This window comes from Peromyscus leucopus, chromosome 5, assembly GCF_004664715.2.
Source record: "Peromyscus leucopus breed LL Stock chromosome 5, UCI_PerLeu_2.1, whole genome shotgun sequence".
Taxonomy (NCBI): domain Eukaryota; kingdom Metazoa; phylum Chordata; class Mammalia; order Rodentia; family Cricetidae; genus Peromyscus; species Peromyscus leucopus.
The window spans coordinates 75,978,404-75,999,823 of record NC_051067.1 but is presented as its reverse complement, the minus strand read 5'-3'; the positions used below and the strand labels follow the sequence as shown (position 1 = coordinate 75,999,823).

General features: G+C 51.4%; 2 protein-coding genes across 3 annotated transcripts; both read left to right on the top strand.

Annotated features, from left to right (window-relative positions):
* Positions 1-1,087: 1,087 nt before the first annotated feature.
* Get3 (guided entry of tail-anchored proteins factor 3, ATPase) lies at positions 1,088-9,080 on the top strand. Of its 2 annotated transcripts, none has more exons than XM_028862234.2 (7): positions 1,088-1,283; positions 2,013-2,160; positions 6,937-7,085; positions 7,167-7,317; positions 7,948-8,055; positions 8,136-8,333; positions 8,740-9,080. In XM_028862234.2, exons 1-7 carry the CDS (start codon positions 1,123-1,125, stop codon positions 8,869-8,871), a joined length of 1,047 nt encoding a protein of 348 aa, XP_028718067.1. In that variant the 5' UTR covers positions 1,088-1,122; the 3' UTR covers positions 8,872-9,080. The 2 variants fall into 2 exon arrangements, with proteins under 2 accessions (XP_028718067.1, XP_028718069.1); XM_028862236.2 differs by having other exon boundaries at positions 1,090-1,283; positions 6,872-7,085.
* Positions 9,081-14,179: 5,099 nt separating this feature from the next.
* On the top strand, positions 14,180-19,528 carry Best2 (bestrophin 2). The gene is made up of 9 exons (XM_028862240.2): positions 14,180-14,383; positions 14,469-14,563; positions 15,517-15,750; positions 15,825-15,979; positions 16,447-16,524; positions 17,028-17,180; positions 17,267-17,347; positions 17,473-17,627; positions 18,759-19,528. Exons 1-9 carry the CDS (start codon positions 14,232-14,234, stop codon positions 19,180-19,182), a joined length of 1,527 nt encoding a protein of 508 aa, XP_028718073.1. The 5' UTR covers positions 14,180-14,231; the 3' UTR covers positions 19,183-19,528.
* The last annotated feature ends 1,892 nt before the right edge of the window (positions 19,529-21,420 follow it).

Here is a 21,420-nt window from a genome sequence, read left to right as displayed (position 1 = left end):
TGTAATTGAAAGGACCTTGTTTGGGGACTGCGTGCTCTATTGACTCTTGGGAACTTGGGTGGCCTCTAACTAGGTCTGGAAAGCATATCTATCTAACTTGGTACCTCCCATTAGAAATGGAAGCTTCTCTCGGTTGGACATCTATCTCGGAATTTAACCTCTTACCTTTAAATAAGGATACTGCTGGCTACGTGCAGCTAGGTGCCCTGTCTGAGATTAGTATTCTAGAAGCTGAGCACTCAAATGAAGCCGAAGATATTTCTAGGCTGAATCCATCTCTAAGATTTAATGTTCTGCGCTGAGTTCTGCACCAAGGGGCTAAGAACCCTTGTATTCCTTCCAGAGAACAGGGATTCAATTCAAACAGCATTTGCTGAACTTGGAGCACACACGTGTACAAGGGGGGAGCACAACGCCAAGCGCAACAAGAGTTTCGGAAACTAAAGTTCTCTCTACAAGGACCACTGTTGCAGATATCATTCCTGCCCGGTATGGGTGTTCCGGGCACACAGGCAAAAGTCTGCAGTCTTTTTGCCTTTTATCGACCCTCAGCCAACTAACCAGTTCGTTCGTGATTGGTTTGCGGCAGGAGCCGAGTGGCTCACAACCAACTGAGTAAGTGGCGGACAAGAAGAGATGTTGAGGTACAAAATAGAAAGTAAGGAGGAAATGATCATCAGGAAACTGAGCCTATAGAATCGAGCCAAGAGACACCTCTGCTCTAACTTCAAAGAGCTTAGACGGGATGTTTGACTGGTTGCTAAGGAGAGAGAGATTGCCGCCTACAGGGACTTGAGCGTGACTAGTGGAAGTGAAACAAGCTACAGCCAATGAAAAAGAGTACCGCAAGACTTAGGATCCAATCACTGGGAGGCAATACTGTGAGTCATACCAATACACTCACAAGACAGGGGAATTCTTAGAAAACTACAGACCGAAGTTCACCAAGGTGAGTCCTCGACGCATAAAACGGTGACAATATAGCGTCTATTGTTCCTAAATGTCAATGCAGGAGTAGACTAAGTCAGGCTTCCCGCCTCCACAGGGATGTGGCAGATTCATTTCCCCTGTAGGTGTTTAGGACGTGGTGCGTCCCGCTTGATCACGTGAGCCGGCTCCAAGATGGCGGCAGGGGTGGCCGGGTGGGGGGTTGAGGCGGAGGAGTTCGAGGATGCTCCTGATGTGGAGCCGCTGGAACCCACGCTCAGCAATATCATCGAGCAGCGCAGCCTTAAGTGGATCTTCGTCGGGGGCAAAGGTGGCGTGGGTAAGACCACCTGCAGGTAAGGAGGCTCTGGTGGGGCCGAGAAGACGGGTGGGATGTACCACCGGACGAAGGGGAGGACAGGGACCGGCTCTTTCATCCCGAGCGGGGCAAAGCGAGCTGAGCGGGGCTCTTCGGGGTTGTACTCTCCGGAAGTTACCGCAGCTTCCCGAAGATACCTCCTGAATGCAAACCTGGCGCCCTGAGTTGGATTATCCCTCTTTGGGTCTTGTGAATCCAGCGCGTGGTGTGTGCAGAGGAGTATTTAAATATCGCAGTCTCCTGGACAGTACCCCCTAGGAAGTTGATAGTAGAGGGAGGGACACTAATACAAGCTATTATAGTATGACGAACCTTCATTTGATGCCCAGCGCGGGAAGGAGTAGAAGGGAGTGTAAAAGGCACATGATTACAGTGCCTCAGTCCATTGAGAGGTGAAGTACGTGTTGTCCCTGAACGAGGGAGGAAGGGAGAGCAATCTGTGTTGGTTGGACAGCTGGACTGTGCCACTGCATACCCAAAAAGCAGGCACTCTAACAAGCCGAAAGAGTCAACTGAACATTGCACACCAGTCCAATCCAAATGGAAGGGTCAGGTGGTGATCTCTGCAGATGTTAAGGCATGCTCCCATACTTGTTCTTAAGGTTCCTCTGATCCAGGTCCCTGTGGCCCGACCTTGCTCTCCTGCTATGAACCCCACTACCAGGGCTGGCTCCTCACTCCTCGTCTTCCTTCTTCCTTTGTGCAGCTGCAGCCTGGCGGTCCAGCTCTCTAAAGGTCGTGAGAGTGTTCTAATCATTTCCACAGACCCAGCCCACAACATCTCAGATGCTTTTGATCAGAAGTTCTCCAAGGTGCCTACCAAGGTCAAAGGCTATGACAACCTCTTTGCTATGGTAGGTAAAGCTGGAACTGGCTCTGGCTGATGTTCCCTTTTTTGTTGTTGTTGCTGTTTGTTTGTTTGTTTGTTTGGTGGTTCGTTTTTTGAGACAGGGTTTCTCCGTGTAGTTTTGGTGCCTGTCCTGGATCTCACGCTGTAGACTTGGCTGGCCTTGAACTCACAGAGATCCGCCTGTCTCTGCCTCCCAAGTGCTGAGATAAAAGGCGTGCACTATCACGGCCTGGCATTTTGTTTTGTTTTATTTTATTTTAATGACAGGTGTTTTACCCAGAATGCACGCCTGATAACCATGCAGGCCAGAAGAGGGCATTAGATCCTCTGGGACTGGAGTTACAGATGGTTATGAGCCACCATCTGGGTGCTGGGAATCAAGCCCAAATGCTCAGGTGGAGCAGCCAGTGCTCTTAACCTCTGAGCTCCAACCAGAAGGTCTTCTGGGGGCATACCTGCCAGCAGCCACCAGGCAGTTCATAGTCTACGTACTCATCTCTTTGGTGTCACCCTTTCCCTGCATACCCCCGAGGGACGTGTGGGAAGGACACCATTAAGGAACAGGAAGGTGACCAAATGGAGCTAAGCAAGCAAAGGGAAGGGAAGGAGAAGGAGGAAGAACCAACCAGAGGTAGGCACTGTGGGATTTTGCTGGCCAAGCAAGCAGTTTGGCTTTGAGTGTAAGTTTGATAGAAGGCTTTTGGAGCTGGAAGGTTTCTCCGGTCCTGCCTGGCCCTGCAGTTGGAATGAATCTCTCCCTCCCGCGTCCCGCAACTGCTTGGTCCCAAGTAAACACACAGAGGTTTATATTATTTACAAACTGTATGGCCTATGAGTCAGGCTTCTTGTTAGCTAGCTCTTATATCTTAGATTAACCCATGTGTATTAAATTATGCATTGCTACATGGAGTTGTGGCTTACCAGTACTTTTACATCTTGCTTCTCTTGGCGGCAGCTCTCAGCTTCTCTTTCCAGACTCCTTTCTCTTTCCTGTCTCTCTTGGATTTCCTGCCTGCCTCTAAGCTGCCTTGCCATAGGCCAAATCAACTTATACAACATATGTTCATAGCATACAGAAAGACATCCCCCAGCAGGCTTTTTTTTAGAAAGCTATTCTTTTGAAGATTAACTTTATTTTTAGTTATATGTGCAGGGGGCCAGAGGTATCAGGTTCCCCTTGAGTTACCGGAAATTGTGAACTCCCACCCCTATGTGGGTACTGGAAATTGAATGAGGGTCCTCTAGAAAGCAGTACACGCTCTCAACTGCTGAGCCATCTCTCTAGCCCCATACTCATGTTTTTTGTCTTGTTGTTATTGTGTTGGTGTTGGTGTTGGTGGTGCTGCTGCTGCTGCTTGAGATGAAGCCCAGGGCATCCATCCAGCATGATAGACCATTATTCAGTCTCATTCCCAGCTTTCGAGTTCATGCTTTGTAAAGGGCTGGGCATGGTGATGAATACCTTTAATCCCAGCACTAGAGAAGTAGAGGCAGGTGGATCACTATAAATTTGAGGCCAGCAAGGCTCCATAGTAGGACCCTTTCTTTAAAAATATTATAGTGCCTGGCCCGGGGTGATGGCACACGCCTCTAATCCCAGCACTCGGGAGGCAGAGCCAGGCGAATCTCTGTGAGTTCAAGGCCAGCTACAGAGCGAGTTCCAGGACAGCTAGGGCTACATAGACAAACCCTGCCTGAAAAAAAAAAAAAACAAAGAAATCCCATGTCTGGCTGTCATATGGAAATTAGATTGCAAGTCAAGGGTGAAATCAGGAAGAGTAGCAAGAAGGCTGGGGGTTTACATTGGTCACGTCTTCATGTTTTCTCTCTGTGTGTGTGTGTGTGTGTGTGTGTGTGTGTGTGTGTGTGTGTACACAACCATGCCCATATGCCATTATGGAGGTATCAGGACACCTTCAGATACTGGGATACTGATGTTTGCTCTTCCCCCTGGTTTGAGGCAGAGTCTCTCGTTTACAGCTGTATGCACGAGGCCAGGTGGCCAGAGAGTTGCCAGAGGTTCCCCACCTCCCACCTCTTATCTCAACATAGCAGCCCTGGGATTAGGGAGTCATGCTACCATGCCCACCTTTGCATGGGTTCTGGAGACCCAAATTTTGGTCCCCACACTTACACAAGTGCTTTATCCACTAGGCCATCCTTCTTTTTTTTTTTTTTTTTTTTTACACGTGTATGTGTGTGTGTTTAAGATTTATTTATTTACCATGTACACAGTATGCCTGTACACCAGAAGAAGGCACCAGATCTCATTACAGATGGTTGTGAGCTGTCATGTGGGTGCTGAGAATTGAACTCAGGACCTCTGGAAGAACAGCCAGTGCTGTTAACCCCTGAGCCATCTCTCCAGCCCTATGTGTGTGTTTGTGTGACTATGTGTGGCATGTTCTGCTTTCCTGCAGTGCTTGGAGAGTTATGAAGAAGACTTCAGATTCCCTAGAACTAAGGATATAAGTAGTTGTGAAATGCCTGGTGTGGGTGCTGGGACTCAAACCTACCTTCCCTGCGAGAGCAGCCAGTGCTCTTAACCACTAAGGCATCTCCTCAAGCCTCATTATTCTGAGTTTTTTGTTTGTTTTGAGACTGAGTCTCATGTAGTCTAGTGTGGCCTCAACCTTGTAGCCAAGGACAATCTTAAACTTAATGATCCTCCTCCAAAGTGTGGGGATGACAGGCATATGTCATGGTGCCTGCCAAAAACTGATTGGTTTCGCTTCATTTTTTTTTTTTTGTTTGTGCATTGATGTTATGTCTGCATGTATGTCTGTGCACCAAGTGGATGTGGTACCCTCAGGTCCAGAAGAGGGCGTTGGATCCCCTGGGACTGGATTTATATGTGGTGGTGAACCTCCATGTGGTTGCTGGGAATTAAACCTGGGTCCTCTGGAACAGCAACCAGGACTCTTAACTTCTGAGCCATTTCTCCAGTGCCTAAGATTGCTTGGTTTTGGTTTAATGAGGGAAATAGTAACTGGCCTGGAACTCACAGAGATCCGCCTGGCTCTGCCTTCCAAGTGCTGGGATTAAAGGTGTGCACCGCCACTGCCCAGCCATCTTTTCTTTTTAAGTTTTTTTTCCAGAAATAGGGATTGCATACTAGGCCAGATTCACCACTGAACTCCCCAGCCCTTTTCTTCTTTGTTATTGTTGCGTGTGTGACTGAACGCTTCTTTTCCTCTCCCTGCAGTGGAGTCCAGGATAGAACTCGGGTCCTCAGGCTCCCAGAGCGAGTTTCTCTATGTGTTGAACCTTCTCAGTTTTGTTTGTGGCTTTGCTCTTGCTGTTTTCAGGCTGGGTCTCACTACGTTTACAGCCAGCTTTAGCTCACTCTGTAGCATTGGTAGATCTTGAACCTCTCTGCCTCATTCTTCTGAGTACTTGGGATTACAAGTCTATACCGCCAGGCCCAGCCAGGGCTGCCTTTTCTTGCAAGGGCCAGGCCTTCCACAGTGAGTGAGACAGGGGACATTTGAGGAGGGAGTAGGGGTAGCATCTGTTGGAGATGTCATTAGGAATGGGGGCAGGTATGACTGAGGTATGTTTTTGCCCCCAAAATAGCAATACCAAACAGCTAGGGAAAAGCAGAGTGAGGAGCCTGTCAACAGTAAAGTAAAAGGAGAGTTGGCAGAAGCTTCCCATGTAGCCTAGACTGGGTAAGGGAGCAGACCAAGGCTGGGGCCATGGGGCCATGGGGGCAAGTGCTCAGCTAGAATCCACCTTTAAGGGGCTTGGGAATTGCTCAGTGGTAAAGACTCTGCTTAGAATCTCGCAGTGAGGCTGAAGGCATAACTTGATGGGAGCACTGGCCTAGCCTGTATAAAGCCCTTGGTTCCACCTGCAACACTACCCCCAGCCCCTCCCCCCCTGCCAGAAAAAAAGAGAATAGAATACTGACCAAGAGGGACAGCAAATGGGCGGGGAGAGGAAACCAGATCACATGAGCTGCAGAGAGCCGAGCCTGGTAGAACACACCTGTAATCCCAGCATTCAGGAGCTTGAAGAAGGCCAACCTCCACAATATAATGATTACTTTCTTTTCGTTTGTTTATTTATTTATTTATTTAATTTATGTACTTACTATGTATACAGCATGTATGACTGCAGGCCAGAAGAGGACACCAGATCTCACTACAGATGGTTGTGAGCCACCATGTGGTTGCTGGGAATTGAACTCAGGACCTCTGGAAGAACAGCCAGCACTCTTAACCTCTGAGCCATCTCCCCAGCCCCTACTTTCTTTCTTTAAAAAAAAATAAATAAAAGAATCTGCCAGGCTTTGGTGGCACACACCTTTAATCCCAGCACTCAGGAAACAGAGGCAGGTGGATATCTGTGAGTTCAAAGTCTGCCTGGTCTACAGAGTTAGTTCCAGGACAGCCAAGGCTACACAAAGAAACCCTGTCTTGAAAAACCAAATAAATAAATAATAGAATTATACTCAAAGATGGCCCACATTAGAGGCATGATCTAAAAAATAGTCGGAGCTATCTGTGGTTGTATATTGGGAAGGCAAATTTTGGGTGGCAGACAGCTATGGGAATCCTGCAATGGGCATGGGTTTCAGCTTATCTTTGGGGCCTCCCCTAGTCCCAGTTTGCAATTTCTTACTTGATTGTGAAGGTTAAACCATTGATGGGACAGACCCGGGATCCTATGTGGTTAGAGCCCTACATGGGCTTCCTCTGGCCTGCACCTAGGAGTTGAGACCCCCTCTGGGAGTCGGTCATCGCAGCAGCCTGAGTCTGGTCCCCTCGGCCCCCAGGAGATAGACCCCAGCCTGGGCGTGGCGGAGCTCCCCGACGAGTTCTTCGAGGAGGACAACATGCTGAGCATGGGCAAGAAGATGATGCAGGAGGCCATGAGCGCCTTCCCTGGCATTGATGAGGCCATGAGCTATGCTGAGGTCATGAGGTAAGCCTGGGAGGGCTTGGAGGGCTGCCTGCCTCCCCTGGGAGGGCCTCTGCTGTGAGCCTGACCCTCATCTCCCCTCAGGCTGGTGAAAGGCATGAATTTCTCAGTGGTAGTGTTCGACACAGCACCCACCGGCCATACACTCAGACTCCTGAACTTCCCCACCATCGTGGAGCGAGGCCTGGGCCGCCTCATGCAGATCAAGAACCAGATCAGCCCCTTCATCTCACAGGCAGGTGCCACACGCTCCTTCTGTCAGTGTCTTGCCGGGGCCATGTTCCATGTGGCAGAGCAAGAAGCATGGTCCCCTGTCTCCCTCGCTGTGAAATGGACTGCCTCCCTCCAAATCTCACCTGCTATGTGACCTCGAGTCAATCTTTCACTTCTCTGGTCTTCCTTTCCTTCTCTGTCAGCTGTAATGCTCATCCAACAGCACATACACTTGAAAAAAAAAAAAAAAAAAAAAAAAAGGAAGGTCCAAGAATGGTTCTGTGGATTGTCAATAGTATGACACTTGTCCCCACTCCCATGTCTAGAGCATGCATATACTTTCCTCCAGCCTCACTCAGATAGTAGTGTCTGCTAGGTATCTACTTAGTGCTTAGCACCAGTCTGTAACAAAACCCATGGCAGCTCACATAGCAAACGGCTCTTGGAGGTAAGGTGTGGAGATGGAAAAACTGAGAATTCAGGAGGTCAGATATCTTAGCTTGTTTGCTCACAAAGTGGGAGAACTAAAATTACACAGACCTACCCCCGTGAGTTGGCCCCAGAGCCCACACCTTCCATGGAAATGCTGCAGTATTCAGCAAGCCCCTGGTGAGCCCAGGAAGGTGACAAACCTGTCCCCTCATCCCCACAGATGTGCAACATGCTGGGCCTGGGGGACATGAATGCTGACCAGCTGGCCTCCAAGCTAGAAGAGACATTGCCTGTCATCCGATCCGTTAGTGAGCAGTTCAAGGACCCTGTGAGTTGTGATCCAGCAGGTGGTGAGAGGCTCATGAGGATAGTGAGATCCCTTCTTTACTCTTGTCTTGTGCCCCACAGGAACAAACGACCTTCATTTGCGTGTGCATCGCCGAATTCTTGTCCTTGTACGAGACAGAGCGGCTGATCCAGGAGCTAGCTAAGTGCAAGATCGACACCCACAACATCATCGTCAACCAGCTCGTCTTCCCTGACCCTGAAAAACCCTGCAAGATGTGTGAGGCTCGCCACAAGATCCAGGCCAAATACCTGGACCAGGTGTGTCCACCTGCCCAGCCCCAGCCCAGCCAAGAATCCTGTATCTTTTACCGTTATTACCTTTGAGGGCTGGGGCTGTAGCTCAGTAGAGAGAGACAGAGGGACGGAGAGAGTTCATCTGGGTCTTGCTGTGGATCATACGTGAGGCTTCTTACATGCTTAGCAATACTCTTCTGCAGAGCCATGCCCCAGACCTGTCTGACCTCTGTGCCTCCTGGTGACCTACCCTCTTCCAACTCCTGGTCCTTCTGTGTCTAGAGGACTGAGGCTGGACTGGGAAGCATGACATCTAGTCCAGTCCCGGACTTGCTAGCTCCACTCCCACTTACTATATCAAGAGGCCTCTGCCCCCCCCCCCTTGGGAACCCCTTCTGCCCTGAATCTCTGCTCTCTGACCTGGTTACAGATGGAAGACCTGTATGAAGACTTTCACATTGTGAAGCTGCCACTGTTACCCCACGAGGTTCGGGGAGCCGATAAAGTCAACACCTTCTCTGCCCTGCTCCTGGAGCCCTACAAGCCCCCCAGCACCCAGTAGCGCCACTGCTCGTCCCAGCTGCTGCCACTTCACAGCCTCCTCTTTCTCCGTGGGACAGAGTTTGCACAGAGTCCCCCACAGTACAGGGGGAGCCACTTAGGAGGTGGGACGTTGGGAGGAGGTCTGTTCCCCCTGGTGGGGCCTGGGAGGCTGCAATGCCCCCCACCTCTCCCTGCCTCACACTCCTCAATAAAATAATCTTAAACAGCTGTTTGTGAGTGGAGGCGTGGGTGGGAAGCACCCATGGGCAGCCGTGTAGATCTACACTGCACAGAAGTCATTGTGCCCCTGTCACACGGGTCCAGCCAGAGCACACACACCCAGGGTGATACGTGTTTGTGGTAACAGTTGTGGAAAGAGGCTATCTTGGGTGAAAGAAGCCTGGTCTTCAAGAGATCCTTTCTAGGGCTTCAAAGCCTATAATGAAAGCATTTGCTCCCTTCCTTAAAAACTCAAGAGTGTGCCAGGTGTAGAGGCAGGTGGGATCTCTGAGTTCAAGGCCAGCCTGGTCTATAAAGCAACTTTCAGGACAGGCATGGTTGTTACACAGGTGAAACCCTGTCTCCAAAAACAAAAAAAAAAAGTCAGAGTGTGGGAATCTTGGCTCTGCAGCCAGCCTCAGGCTAGAGAACGGATTAAGCAGGCATTGAGCCCAACACCACCTGCTGTTTAGTTTGGGAATTCGTGGGCGCCCTGGGCAGAGGCTGGTCCTGCCAGACTGGGGATTAAGGATCTGCATGTACACCCCTAGTTCCTGCCTTCCTGGGATGCTTTCAGCCCCCCCACCCCCTGGGGTGGAACTAATGAGGACTGGTGGTTGGCAGAGGATGCTGGGGTTCCCTTAAGGCTGGACCTGCTTTCAGAGAAGGCTTCCAGAAGCTCCCCCAGGACAGGCCTCCAGCTGTTCCGAGCTTTACTCCTATAGCCCTTAAATTGGGGACCTGAACTGTGGCACAATTCTCAGCACGTCTTTGAAGAAGCTACTTAGTAGCCCCTGTCCCCTGCCCTTGTCCCGGCACCTGCTGAACAACCACTATAATGGACACCTGAAAGACTGGGAGTGAAACATGACTTCTGAGTGTTCTCCAAGTTCCAAGCCACAGCTGCTTGGTGTGAGGGGACAAAAAGGGGTGCTGGAAGACATACATGACTCAGAAATGTTCCTGGTACAACCAGGGTCTAGACATGCCCGGGAATGCATGCATGTAAGGGGAACCCATTGTTGCGCCTAGACTTGCCCTCCACTGGACTGGGTGTGTGCGAGCTGGTATGGGCACGTTGGAGTGACAGATGGAAACAGAAGGAAGCAGCCATAGGGAAGAAGGACCACGGAATCCAAGCCCATACTGCCTGGGTTCAGAACCTAGCTGCTGACTGTTGTCAGAGGCGAGGTTTGCCTTTGAGGCTGGTGGAAACAACAGGAACCGTCTCCGCTGCTGGCACAGGGTTTTCTCCCCAGCACCCAGCTCAGACCTCACTAAGAGTCATGTGCTAGTGCCGTGAGAGGGCATGTGAACCAGGCAACCTGCCCTCCCGACCAATTGGGGGTCGGAGGAACTGTGGGAATGCATGTGTGCTGGGGGAGAAGGGGTAAGCTGCGGGGAGCGCAAGGACACCTGCTAGGCAGTCAGGGCAGCCTGTCCAAGAACAGCCTGTCCAGTGCCCGGGCCTGCAGCTGGCAGCGTCACCCAGCCCGCTATCGTTGCTGGAGTTTATAGGCTGCTAGGCAGCTGGACAGCGGAGACAGAGGGCCAAGGGTGACCAGCCCGAGCTGGTTCCTAATTTACCCAGGTGGGGCAGACATCTGCCAGCCTGGGAACACTGTGTCCTGGTGCTGCACTGGGTCGTTCCCACCTGGGCTGCGAGGCAGGTGGATACCAAGGGACTCATGGGCACCTCCGAGCACCCCTCCCAGGTCGGACCCCTGAGCCTCTGCCCCTCTCATACCCATGTATCTGGACATGCTCGAGGTTGGGGGTGGGCGTGGGAAGTGCTCTTCTGTGTGCCAGGCTGGGAGTGGCTCTGCCGTTGGTGTGTCTCTGAAGACAGAACATCTGTCTTGAGTCAGTACCAAACATAGGGACAAAGATTTATGTCCCTGGTTGTGTGTTCAGGGCATTGTTGAGTATGAGACCTGAGTATATGTCTGGGTGTTTCTGTACACAGCACATAAAGGAGGAAGCATTGAGACAAGACCTTTTTTTTTTTTTTTTCATTTTAGACAGAGCTTATAACTTAGATTGCCTTGAATGCTTACCCTCCAAAATGCAGGGATTATGAGTATATACCACCATGCCTGCCTAAATACATTAATGTACAAATGCATTAATGTCACTGAGGTTTTAGTTGATGAGAATGTTAAGGAAAGGTCCCTGATGTCATGCCCCTGCAGTGCTAGGGATGGACCCCAGGGCTTCATAATTGCTTGGCAAGTCTTCTACCATTAAGATACTCTTGCAAATGACAAATGTTGGGAACCACCAAGGTCCTACTCTGACCCTGGGGCTGTATCCCACTGTGTTGAGGAAGATCTATCTCCCCACACTTCTCATGCGACTTTGGATGAGTCTTTGTACAGACTTCAAACTGAATATGAATGTCTGTGGCTATGGATGGGAAGGCATGGGGTGCTGAGTGCTCTCCTGAGTCTTTGTCATGTGATGAGAGCATACAGGAAGGCAGGCCCCTGGCCCCCTTCTTCTGCCCTCCTATAAGGCTGTTTGGAGCAGCTGGTGTGGGTCCATGAGCTGAGGACTGATTGCTTCCAGTTTTCACTTGCCTTACAGTCACTTGTTCCAGTGGAAGGAAGGGGGTGGGACTTGTGGGACTCTGAACATTGTGTGATTGTGTGTGTGTGTGTGTGTGTGTGTGTGTGTATGTGTGTGTCTGTGTGTGTGTGTCAGAGGACAGCTTTGTGGAGTTGGTTCTCTTTATATGAGTTCCAGGGATTAAACTCACGCCATGTTTCTTTGTTTGTTTGTTTGTTTTTTGTTTTTGTTTTGTTTTTTGGAGGCAGGATTTTATTGTATCCCCCAGGAGTCCTGGAACTCATTCTGTAAATCAGGCTAGCCTTGAACTCACAGAGATCTGCCTGCCTCTGCCTCCCGAGTGCTGGAACTAAAGGCATGAACCACCACTGTCCAGCATTATTTTTATACAGAATCCTACCATGTAGCAAACTGAGGCTTGCCCCAAATCACTATGTACCCAGGTTGGTGTCTTTATTTCTTCTTAGTGATCCTCCTGCCTCTGCCTCCCCTCAGAAAAGATAGGATCATAGATATGCACCTTTATACTTTTTGGAGGGGGGTCTGGAACTCTCTATGTAGACCTGTCTATCAAGCTGGTCTCAAACTCACATATTCTGTCTGCCTCTGCCTCTCTAGTGCTGGAATTAAAGAGGTGACTTCCTTCCTTTTTTTTAACCCCTCTAGACAGGGTTTCTCTATATAGCCTTGGCTGTCCTGGAACTCACTCTGTGATGAAACTTTAGACCAGGCTAGCCTTGAACTTAGAGATCTGCCTGCCTCTGCCTCCCAAGTGCTGGGATTAAGGCATGTGCCAACACCACTGGGCTGTTTATATTTCATTGTAAGTGTGTTTTCACCTGCATGCACATACATACACTCCATGAATAAATACCCAGGAAGGCTAATGAGAGAATAAGAAGCCCTTGAGCTGGAGTCACAGACAGTTGTAAGCAACAATGTAGGTGCTAGGTACCAAATTCTACAAGAGCAGCGTGAGTCCTTAACTTCTGAGCCATGTCTCCAGCCCTACTTTCTCAATTGTATTTGTCTCTATGCCTGTGTGGTATAGAGTATGGGTGTCCTTGGTCCCCTGGGGCTGGAGTTACAGACGGTTGTGACATCAGAGTGGGTGCTGGGGACAAACTTAACAAGAGCAGTACACACTCTTAAGCACTTTAGCCCTCTATTGGCTTTTTGCGATTCAGTCTCCCTCTATAGACCAGGTTAGCCTGGGACTCATGACAGCCCTCCTGTCTTAGCTGCTGGCATACCTGGCAGGTCCTGAAAGTCTGTGTGACAGTGTGAATTGCCATTGTGGTAAAGTAAAGCTGTGTAAGGGGAAGCTAAATGTGTGCTTGGGTAACTGAAAGGTGACCCAGTCTTGTTGGCTCCGTGTGTGTGTGTGTGTGTGTGTGTGTGTGTGTGTGTGTGTGTGTGTGTGTAGGAGGGAGCTTCTTCCCTCTTCCAGCTATAGGTTCCTTCTCCCTACTAGGGAGCCAGACAAAGAGGAGCAAGGAAGTACAAGGCAGACCACACACACACACACACACACACACACACACACACACACCACCCCACCCAACCCCACCCCCCTGCCCAGGAGACAAACTGGCAGACCTTCTCCAAACAAAGTTCTGAGGCTGGAGCTGAGCTAGAGAGGATGGACCTGGGAGGGGCTGCCCACGTCCACTCCCCAGCTCCCTTCCCGCACAGAGTGGCTTCAGCCTCACCCAAAACTGAAGCCACCCTCCCATTCAGTCTCTGTCCCTGCCTGTCCCTGTACTGCCACCCTCCACACAGGTGAGAAGGACCAGGCCTGGGAGGAAAAAGGGCCCTGCAGTGGCAGGCTTTGGGCAGGACTCCTAGGGGACCGGGGGCAAGGCTAGGAGGATCAACAAGAAGGAGGGGAGGCAGAAGGGAGAAGAGGGTCTGGGGTAGGACCGGACAGGTCAGAGCCGGAGGATTAAGCGTGGGTCGGAGGGGGCTGGTTCCTAGCGGAAGACAGGGAGGCTGTGGGGCAGACTGGGGACCCAGAGCCTTAAAGACGGCATTCAGAGTAGTTCTGAATATGGGGGGGAGGGAGTAGTAGCCCCAGACTAGGAGTCAACCAGGGCAGACTGTAGGCTCAAGGCGGTGGAGAGAGGAAACCAAAGTTGGGAGGGTGGGCAATGAACTGGGCGGGATGGGGTGGGGTGTTGAAGCTCCGAGAATTTAGAAACTGAGGACTCGGGAAGTCAAGGAGGTTGAGCATTGTACAGGTGAAGGGCTGGAGGGAGGGGACGTGGGAGACCATTCAAAAAGTGACTAGATTCATCCAGGGGGTTAGGAAGTGGGGAACCTAACTAAAAATCCAAAAGGCTTAGGCCAACAGTCTAGGGGAGGAGAGAACAAGACTGGGAGAAGGGAACTCGGGAGAGAGCCAGGACCGGGGCGGGGGACGTGGTAACAGGACGCGGGTGGGGACCGCTCTAGTGCAGTGAGCACAGTGCGCTACGTCCGCTGGCGCCTGCACCTGAAACTCCCAGGACCAGTCCGGTCTTTCTCCCATGGCTCACAGGTCAGGGCTCAGGCTAACCCCCTCTCCATTGACCACACTGGCCCGGCACAGCAATGACCGTCACCTACACAGCCCGAGTGGCGAATGCCCGCTTCGGCGGCTTCTCGCAGCTACTGCTGCTGTGGCGCGGAAGCATCTACAAGCTCCTGTGGCGAGAGCTCCTGTGTTTCCTGGGGCTCTACATGGCGCTGAGCGCCGCCTACCGGTGAGAAGGCCTGGGGATCTGCGCCCTGTGGAAGGGATCGGGAGTGGAGGAGAGACCTGTAGCCACTGCATTCCCTACCCCGCAGCTTCTTACTGGCGGAAGAACAGAAGCGCTACTTTGAGAAGCTTGTCATGTATTGCGACCAGTACGCCAGCCTCATCCCGGTCTCTTTCGTGCTTGGTGAGGTTGCGTCCCGAGTGTCCCCTTCCTACTTCAGGGAGAAATCTGTTTTTCATCCATGCCTTTTGGAGACCCCCCCCATTCCTACCCTCACTCAAATCTAACCTCCAGGGCCTCCCACTTCTGAATGCACACCTCGAAGATGCCCATATGACCCTACATCCTGAGACACTGGATATCACCTGGTTACGGTACACTCCGAGGTGCCCCGTGGGAGCTCCACAGACTTACTGCTAGTTGTGTTTGCATCCGATTACTATCCTCCCACACATCCCGAGAGCCTTCCCGCCAGGGTCCAAATATGACTCCATTCAAATCCAGCCTGGCCCCCGGCCCCATAGAAAGCTCATGTGACCCTCCCATCACATGGTTGGGATGAACAGCCTGCCCAGGTCCCCCCCTTACATAGGGCCAAACTCTTTCTTTCTAGGTGTGTATTGTTTGTTGGCTTGAGACAGGGTCTCTCACTAAGTAGCCTTGGCTGCCCTGAAACTCCTTATGTAACTCTGGCTGAGGGGAAAAACTCTTTCATAACCAGGGTTCAGGGACTACAATGACTGTCGCAGTAAATCTATCTAGTTGTCCCTGGTGTTCGTTCATTCCACGCCCACACACTAATGTCCCACCTTGTTTCCAATCCAGATACCCCAAACCTAGTGATTCCCTGGGGTCAGAGAAACATGTTCCTTCATGCGCCTAACATGGGCCCTAGGATTCCACATCCATATTGGGATACAATCCCCCATCTCGGGGTACCCCAGCCTGCTCCAATCTCTTTGACTTCAAGGGCTGAATATCCACGTTCTTAAGCCAAATGGCCCGTGTGGTCAGGGTGCCCAGCCTTTTCCATGTGTCTCTGATGCAAACCCTCTGTCATCCCAGTTCCACGGCTTGGGCTCCCAAACTCTTGGCCCCTGGATCCTGCTGAGCTTCCTTCTCCGGCTTGCCCTCAGGCTTCTACGTGACTCTGGTGGTGCATCGCTGGTGGAACCAGTACCTGTGCATGCCTCTGCCGGACGCACTCATGTGCGTGGTCGTCGGCACCGTGCATGGGCGGGACGATCGAGGCCGCCTCTACCGGCGCACGCTCATGCGCTACGCAGGACTCTCCGCGGTGCTGATCCTGCGTTCGGTCAGCACAGCGGTCTTCAAGCGGTTCCCCACCATAGACCACGTGGTCGAGGCTGGTGAGTCTCTGGCCAGAGGATGGCAGGGCCAGACAGGAGAGCATTGAGAGTAACCTCGGGTCACACCCCTCCAGGATTTATGACCCGCGAGGAGCGCAAGAAGTTCGAGAACTTGAACTCATCCTACAACAAATACTGGGTGCCCTGCGTGTGGTTCTCTAGCCTGGCGGCTCAGGCGCGGCGAGAGGGACGCATCCGCGACAACAGTGCCCTTAAGCTGCTGCTGGAGGTGGGCCTGAGAAGAAGTCATTCTTTTTTTTTTTTTTAATTTTGTTTATTTATTATATACACAGAAGAGGACACCAGATCTCATTACAGATGGTTGTGAGCCACCATGTGGGTGCTGGGAATTGAACTCAGGACCTCAGGAAGAGCAGTCAGTGCTCTTAACCTCTGAGCCATGTCTCCAGCCCGAAGAAGTCATTCTTATAGAATAACAGAGAAATTGTGCGTTTTGGACTGGGTCGAGGGCGGCTGACCCTGCATCGCCCACAAGTCTGTATTCCAAACACCCTTACCAATGCACTTATTTCCACGGCGGCAGCCCTGTAGCGCGTGGTACCCCCACCCAGTTGTATACCACCACCAAATACTCGCCTAATTCCTAATATATGACCCTTCTCTATCCGAGTACTCCTATGTAATCTCTACGAGAATTCAGTGTTCAACCCCTTCATGACTCGCATCTGCCCACAGGAGCTGAATGCGTTTCGGAGCAAATGTGGGATGCTGTTTCACTACGACTGGATTAGCATACCCCTCGTCTACACCCAGGTAACTTCTCCATGCCTCCATTTACATTCAACATAGGAGTCTCTATTCCTCTTTTTTGATGTTGTTTTGTTTTGTTTTTCAAGACAGGGTTTCTTTGTGAAACAGTCCTGGCTGTTCTGGAACGAACTCTGTAGACTAGGCTGGCTTCAAACTCACAGAGATCCACCTACCTGCCTCTGCCTCTGAGTGCTGGTATTAAAGGTGTGTGCCACCACCGCCCGGCCTTCCTATTCCTCTTAAGGAAAAATGGAAGTCAGTCATAATGGCACACATCTGGACTCTCTCCCAGCATTCGGCAAGCTGAGGCAAGAGGACCCAGAGTTCGAAACCAGGCTAGGTTACATAGCCAGATCCTTTCTCAGTGAAAAGAGTGTAGGGACTGAAAGCCAGCTAAAACTCAATCAGCCTGAAGTTCATTGCTGGTCCTGATCTTTCCACGACTCTCTGAGGCACATGGGGTGGGGGGTCAGAAGTGATCTCGTTTCCATTTGCCTGGCCCCCAGGTAGTGACGATCGCAGTGTACAGCTACTTCCTGGCTTGCCTCATCGGCCGTCAATTCCTAGACCCCGCACAGGGCTACAAAGACCACACCTTGGACCTGTGCATTCCCATCTTCACCTTACTGCAGTTCTTCTTCTACGCCGGCTGGCTTAAGGTGGGAGGGGTGGGGGAGGGGTGGAACGGAAGAGTGGGGTATGAACGATTCTCCAAGCTCCACCTGCCTCTCTTCTCTGTACTCAGGTAGCAGAACAGCTCATCAACCCTTTCGGAGAGGACGACGACGACTTTGAGACCAACTTTCTTATTGACCGCAACTTCCAGGTCAGACTCTACTCCTGGTGGCCTAGTTTTCTAAGTGGTCCGGGGCTCACCCTGAACACCCCTCTCTCTTGGATCACGGGCCATGAGGGCTCCACCCACCCCACCCTGCGTCTCCACATCCTCAGGTGTCGATGCTAGCGGTGGACGAGATGTATGACGATTTGGCTATGCTGGAGAAAGATCTATACTGGGATGCGGCCGAGGCTCGCGCGCCCTACACCGCGGCCACAGCTTTCCTGCTGCAGCAGCCCTCGTTCCAGGGCTCCACCTTTGATATAGCGTGAGCGAGCGCGGTGGGCGGGGTTAGGGCTCTGCTGGCCTAGGAAGGTCTATGGTCTGTGGGGTTAATCCGGGGACTCCGGTAACCAAGCTAGGCAATTTGGCCCAGGAATGTGGCATAAACCAGGAACCCCAGCACTCGGGAGGTGGAGCCAAGGGGATCAGGAGTTCTGCTACGTAGAGAGATCAAGTTCAGGGCTGTGACTGGGGTGGGAAGAGGTCATCAGTTGGAGACTGGGGGACAGATCTAAAGACTTTCAGAGACAAGATGCGGCCACAGTTGAGGTTGTAGCGCCAGAGGATATGGCTAGATCTTCCAGAGGGACACAGGAGTGGGTGGAGACAGGTCAATCTCAGGCGCTTCGGATCCGCTTTGGGGATCAAGAAGAGGGTAGGGTCTAATCTATCGTGCAAGCGGTCTTAACCTCCATTTCAAAGGTCGATAAACAGTGATAGATAGATAGATAGATAGATAGATAGATAGATAGATAGACAGACAGCCCCGGATTTGATGGCACACATCTGTAGCCAGTCTCAGGACAGGGGAGACAGAGGCAAAGGTTCCTTCACCAAGTTTGAGGCCAGTCTGAACTGCATAGTGAATCTCAGTCAGTTAGAGCTACATAGTAAGACTTTGTCAAAACAAACAACAGCACACACACACACACAGAGAGAGAGAGAGAGAGAGAGAGAGAGAGAGAGAGAGAGAGAGAGAGAGAGAAGAGAAAACACATTCCTCCTTTGGAACCTCTCCTGAGAATTCCTTTTCCTGAACCTACCTTCCCTCTACTGAAAAATAAAACAACAACAACAACAACTAAATAAATATCACAAAACTAGACAGGAGGTGGTGGCACACGCCTTTAATCCCAGCGCTTGGGAGGCCTGCAGTCGGATCTCTGTGAGTTCGAGGCCAGCGTAATATACAAAGCGAGTTCCAGGTCAGCCAGAACTGCTGCACAGAGAAACCCTGTGTCTACAGAGTTAGTACTAGGACAGCCAAGGCTACACAAACAAAGCCTGTCTCAAAAAAACACAAAACAAAAACACGGGAAAGCTAAAATAAATAAACTAATAAATAAATCAACGCAAAAGAGCGAGGCCTCAGTGCTGACCCCTTGTCCATCTGCAGGCTGGCTAAGGAGGACATGCAGTTCCAGCGGCTGGACGGCGTGGACGGCCCGCTGGGAGAGGCTCACGGGGACTTTCTGCAGCGCCTCCTGCCGGCGGGTGCGGGCACTGTGGGTCCGCTGGGGCGGCGCCTGTCGCTGTTACGGCGTAAGAACAGCTGCGTGTCAGAGGCGTCCACCGCGGCCAGCTGCGGATGTGCAGGCGCCGCGGAGAGCGGAGGCGTTGAGTGCGGTTGTGGAGAGCCATTGCTCGACCCCAGCCTGCGGGAGCCGGAGCTCGAGCCCCCCGCATGTCCTGAGCCGCCTGCCCCGGTCCCGGGGCCGACTGCTGAACCTTTCACCATCGTGCCCCTTCCAGGGCCCCGAGCTCCCGCACCGCCTTGGCTGCCCAGCCCTATTGGAGAGGAGGAAGAGAGTCCGGCCTGAGACCCTGGGACCAGGACCCCTGTGGACACCCAATCCTGCACAGGGCATGCTGGCGACCACCAAGGTCTGCACAAGCTAGCTAGGCCTGCACCAAGTTGACCTGCCCATTTTGACCGGCTATGTCTCCCGCTGGGGCTGTTGGTGTTAGGGGTCCATACTCTCCCAGCTGCTGTTGCTTTTTTCTTCTTTTTTTCTACTCCCAGCTTCTTTAAGCGGCTTTGCTTCCCAAGCACCACCACCTGACAGGCGGCCTGGGTTGTTCCCTTCCAGTGGAACTGAGTGCCTACCTCATGAACTTGTGAGGGCTAAAACAGAAATAAATGAAATGATGGCTTTGAAGCAGTTGGTTTATAGTAGGTGTTCAATAAATGGTTAACACTGAAGTGGTGTCTCTAGCCAGATCATTTATAAGGTTTGGAAATTCCTCTGGATGTCAGTGTGCAGCTGGCCGGTACCTCCTGACTAGGCTGTCTGGGAGCTCACATTCACCTCCCTCGCCTACCTAGTGCTGGGCTTAAAGGCAGGAGACACCACACCGGGCCTTCCAAGCTCCGCCCCCCCACCCCCTGTTTGTTGAGACAGGGTTTCTCTGTGTAGCTTTGTGTTTTTCCTGGAACTCGCCCTGTAGACCAGGCTGGCCTCGAACTCACAGAGATCCACCTGGCTCTGCCTCCCGAGTGCTGGGATTAAAGGCGTGCGCCACCACCGCCGGGCAGTACCTTTGGTTTTTTTCACTGGTGAGAGGGAAATGCTGCCTGGTGATCAGAGCCCTCAGCATGAAAGACAAGCAGCGGGAACACTGAGCTGTATCACCAGGCCCACTCGTCAGTAAGTCAGCCGCTGGTTCAAAGCAACCATTGCCCCTTGCTCCAAGCACCTGTACCCTCAAATATTCTCTCCGCACTCCAGGTCCTGTGTGTATGGTGCTGGGGGATGCAGCCAGGCCAGGTCCTCTTGCACACCAGCTAAGCCAAGCAATGCTCTGCTCACTGTGCTATCCCAGTCCAGACATGCCAGGTTTGTTTGCTTTAGTGATTATTTTTCTTGGTTTGGCAATTATTTTATGTGTACAAGCATTTGCCTACATGTAAGTCTGTGTACCACTTGCTTGCCTGGTTCCTCGGAGTCCAGAAAAGGATGTTGGATCTCCTGGAACTGGAGATACAAACAGTTGTGAACAGGTATGTGGGTGCTGGGACTCAAACTCAAGTTCTTCAGCCCTGATCTGCTGAGCCATCTCTCTGCCCTTTTTGTCTCTTCAAGATGGTGCCCACTATGTAGCTCTGGCTGCCCCAGAACTTACTATGTCTTGTGGGCTGCAAGAATATGTTATAGAGATTCAGCTGTGTATTAAAGCTATTCTTTGACCCACCAAGGGTCCATCAAATGGGAAGCCATTTATCACAGAATATTTGGCATTATACAGCCTTAATATTTCAGCTGTGCCTTGCTATGAAATTCTTGTGTGCTCATATACTATAGACCACTTGGCAAACAGTTCAGCTTCTCAGACCTGCTGAACCTCTAGGTAACTAACTCCCTCGCTGAGCCTAGGAGACAAGCAGTTTGTAGATGCAGATGAAGCTCAGACCATCCCCTTCCTTCAAGCCTGGGGTCATGACAGACAGACTGACTGGGGACAATAGGACTTTTTACATAACCAGGTACTGTAAGGACTGGAGCAGAACTCCAGAGGCAAACACAGAACCGTATGGCCTGAGAGAGGAGAAGACAGAGTTTATAAGGGCCAGGGGGTGGGCTCAGTGAGTTAAGAGCACTGGCTGTTCTTCCAGAGGTCCTGAGTTCAATTCCCAGCAACCACATGGTGGCCCACAACCATCTGTAATGAGATCTGGTGCCGTCTTCTGGCCTGCAGGTGTATATGCAGACAGAACACTGTAGACATAATAAATAAATCTTTAAAAAAAAAAAAAAAAAAGGCCAGGGGTAAGGAGCCAGGAAGGATAGATGGAGGACGAAATAACAGAGGACTGAGACCAAAAGCATAAGAGCTTAGTTATTACCAGGGCTGTGAGGGGATAGAAAAAGTTGGTACAAAAAGGAACTGAGACTCAGGATGGAACTGAGGCAGATGCACCAGATGCAGTGTGTGCCTCTGGGAGGAATTTTCTCAGGGCTGGAACTATGATGTAGACCAGACTGTCCTCAAACTGCTTCTGCCTCCTGAGTGCTAGGATTAAAGGCATGCACCCCTACACTCAGCTTCCCTATTTTTAT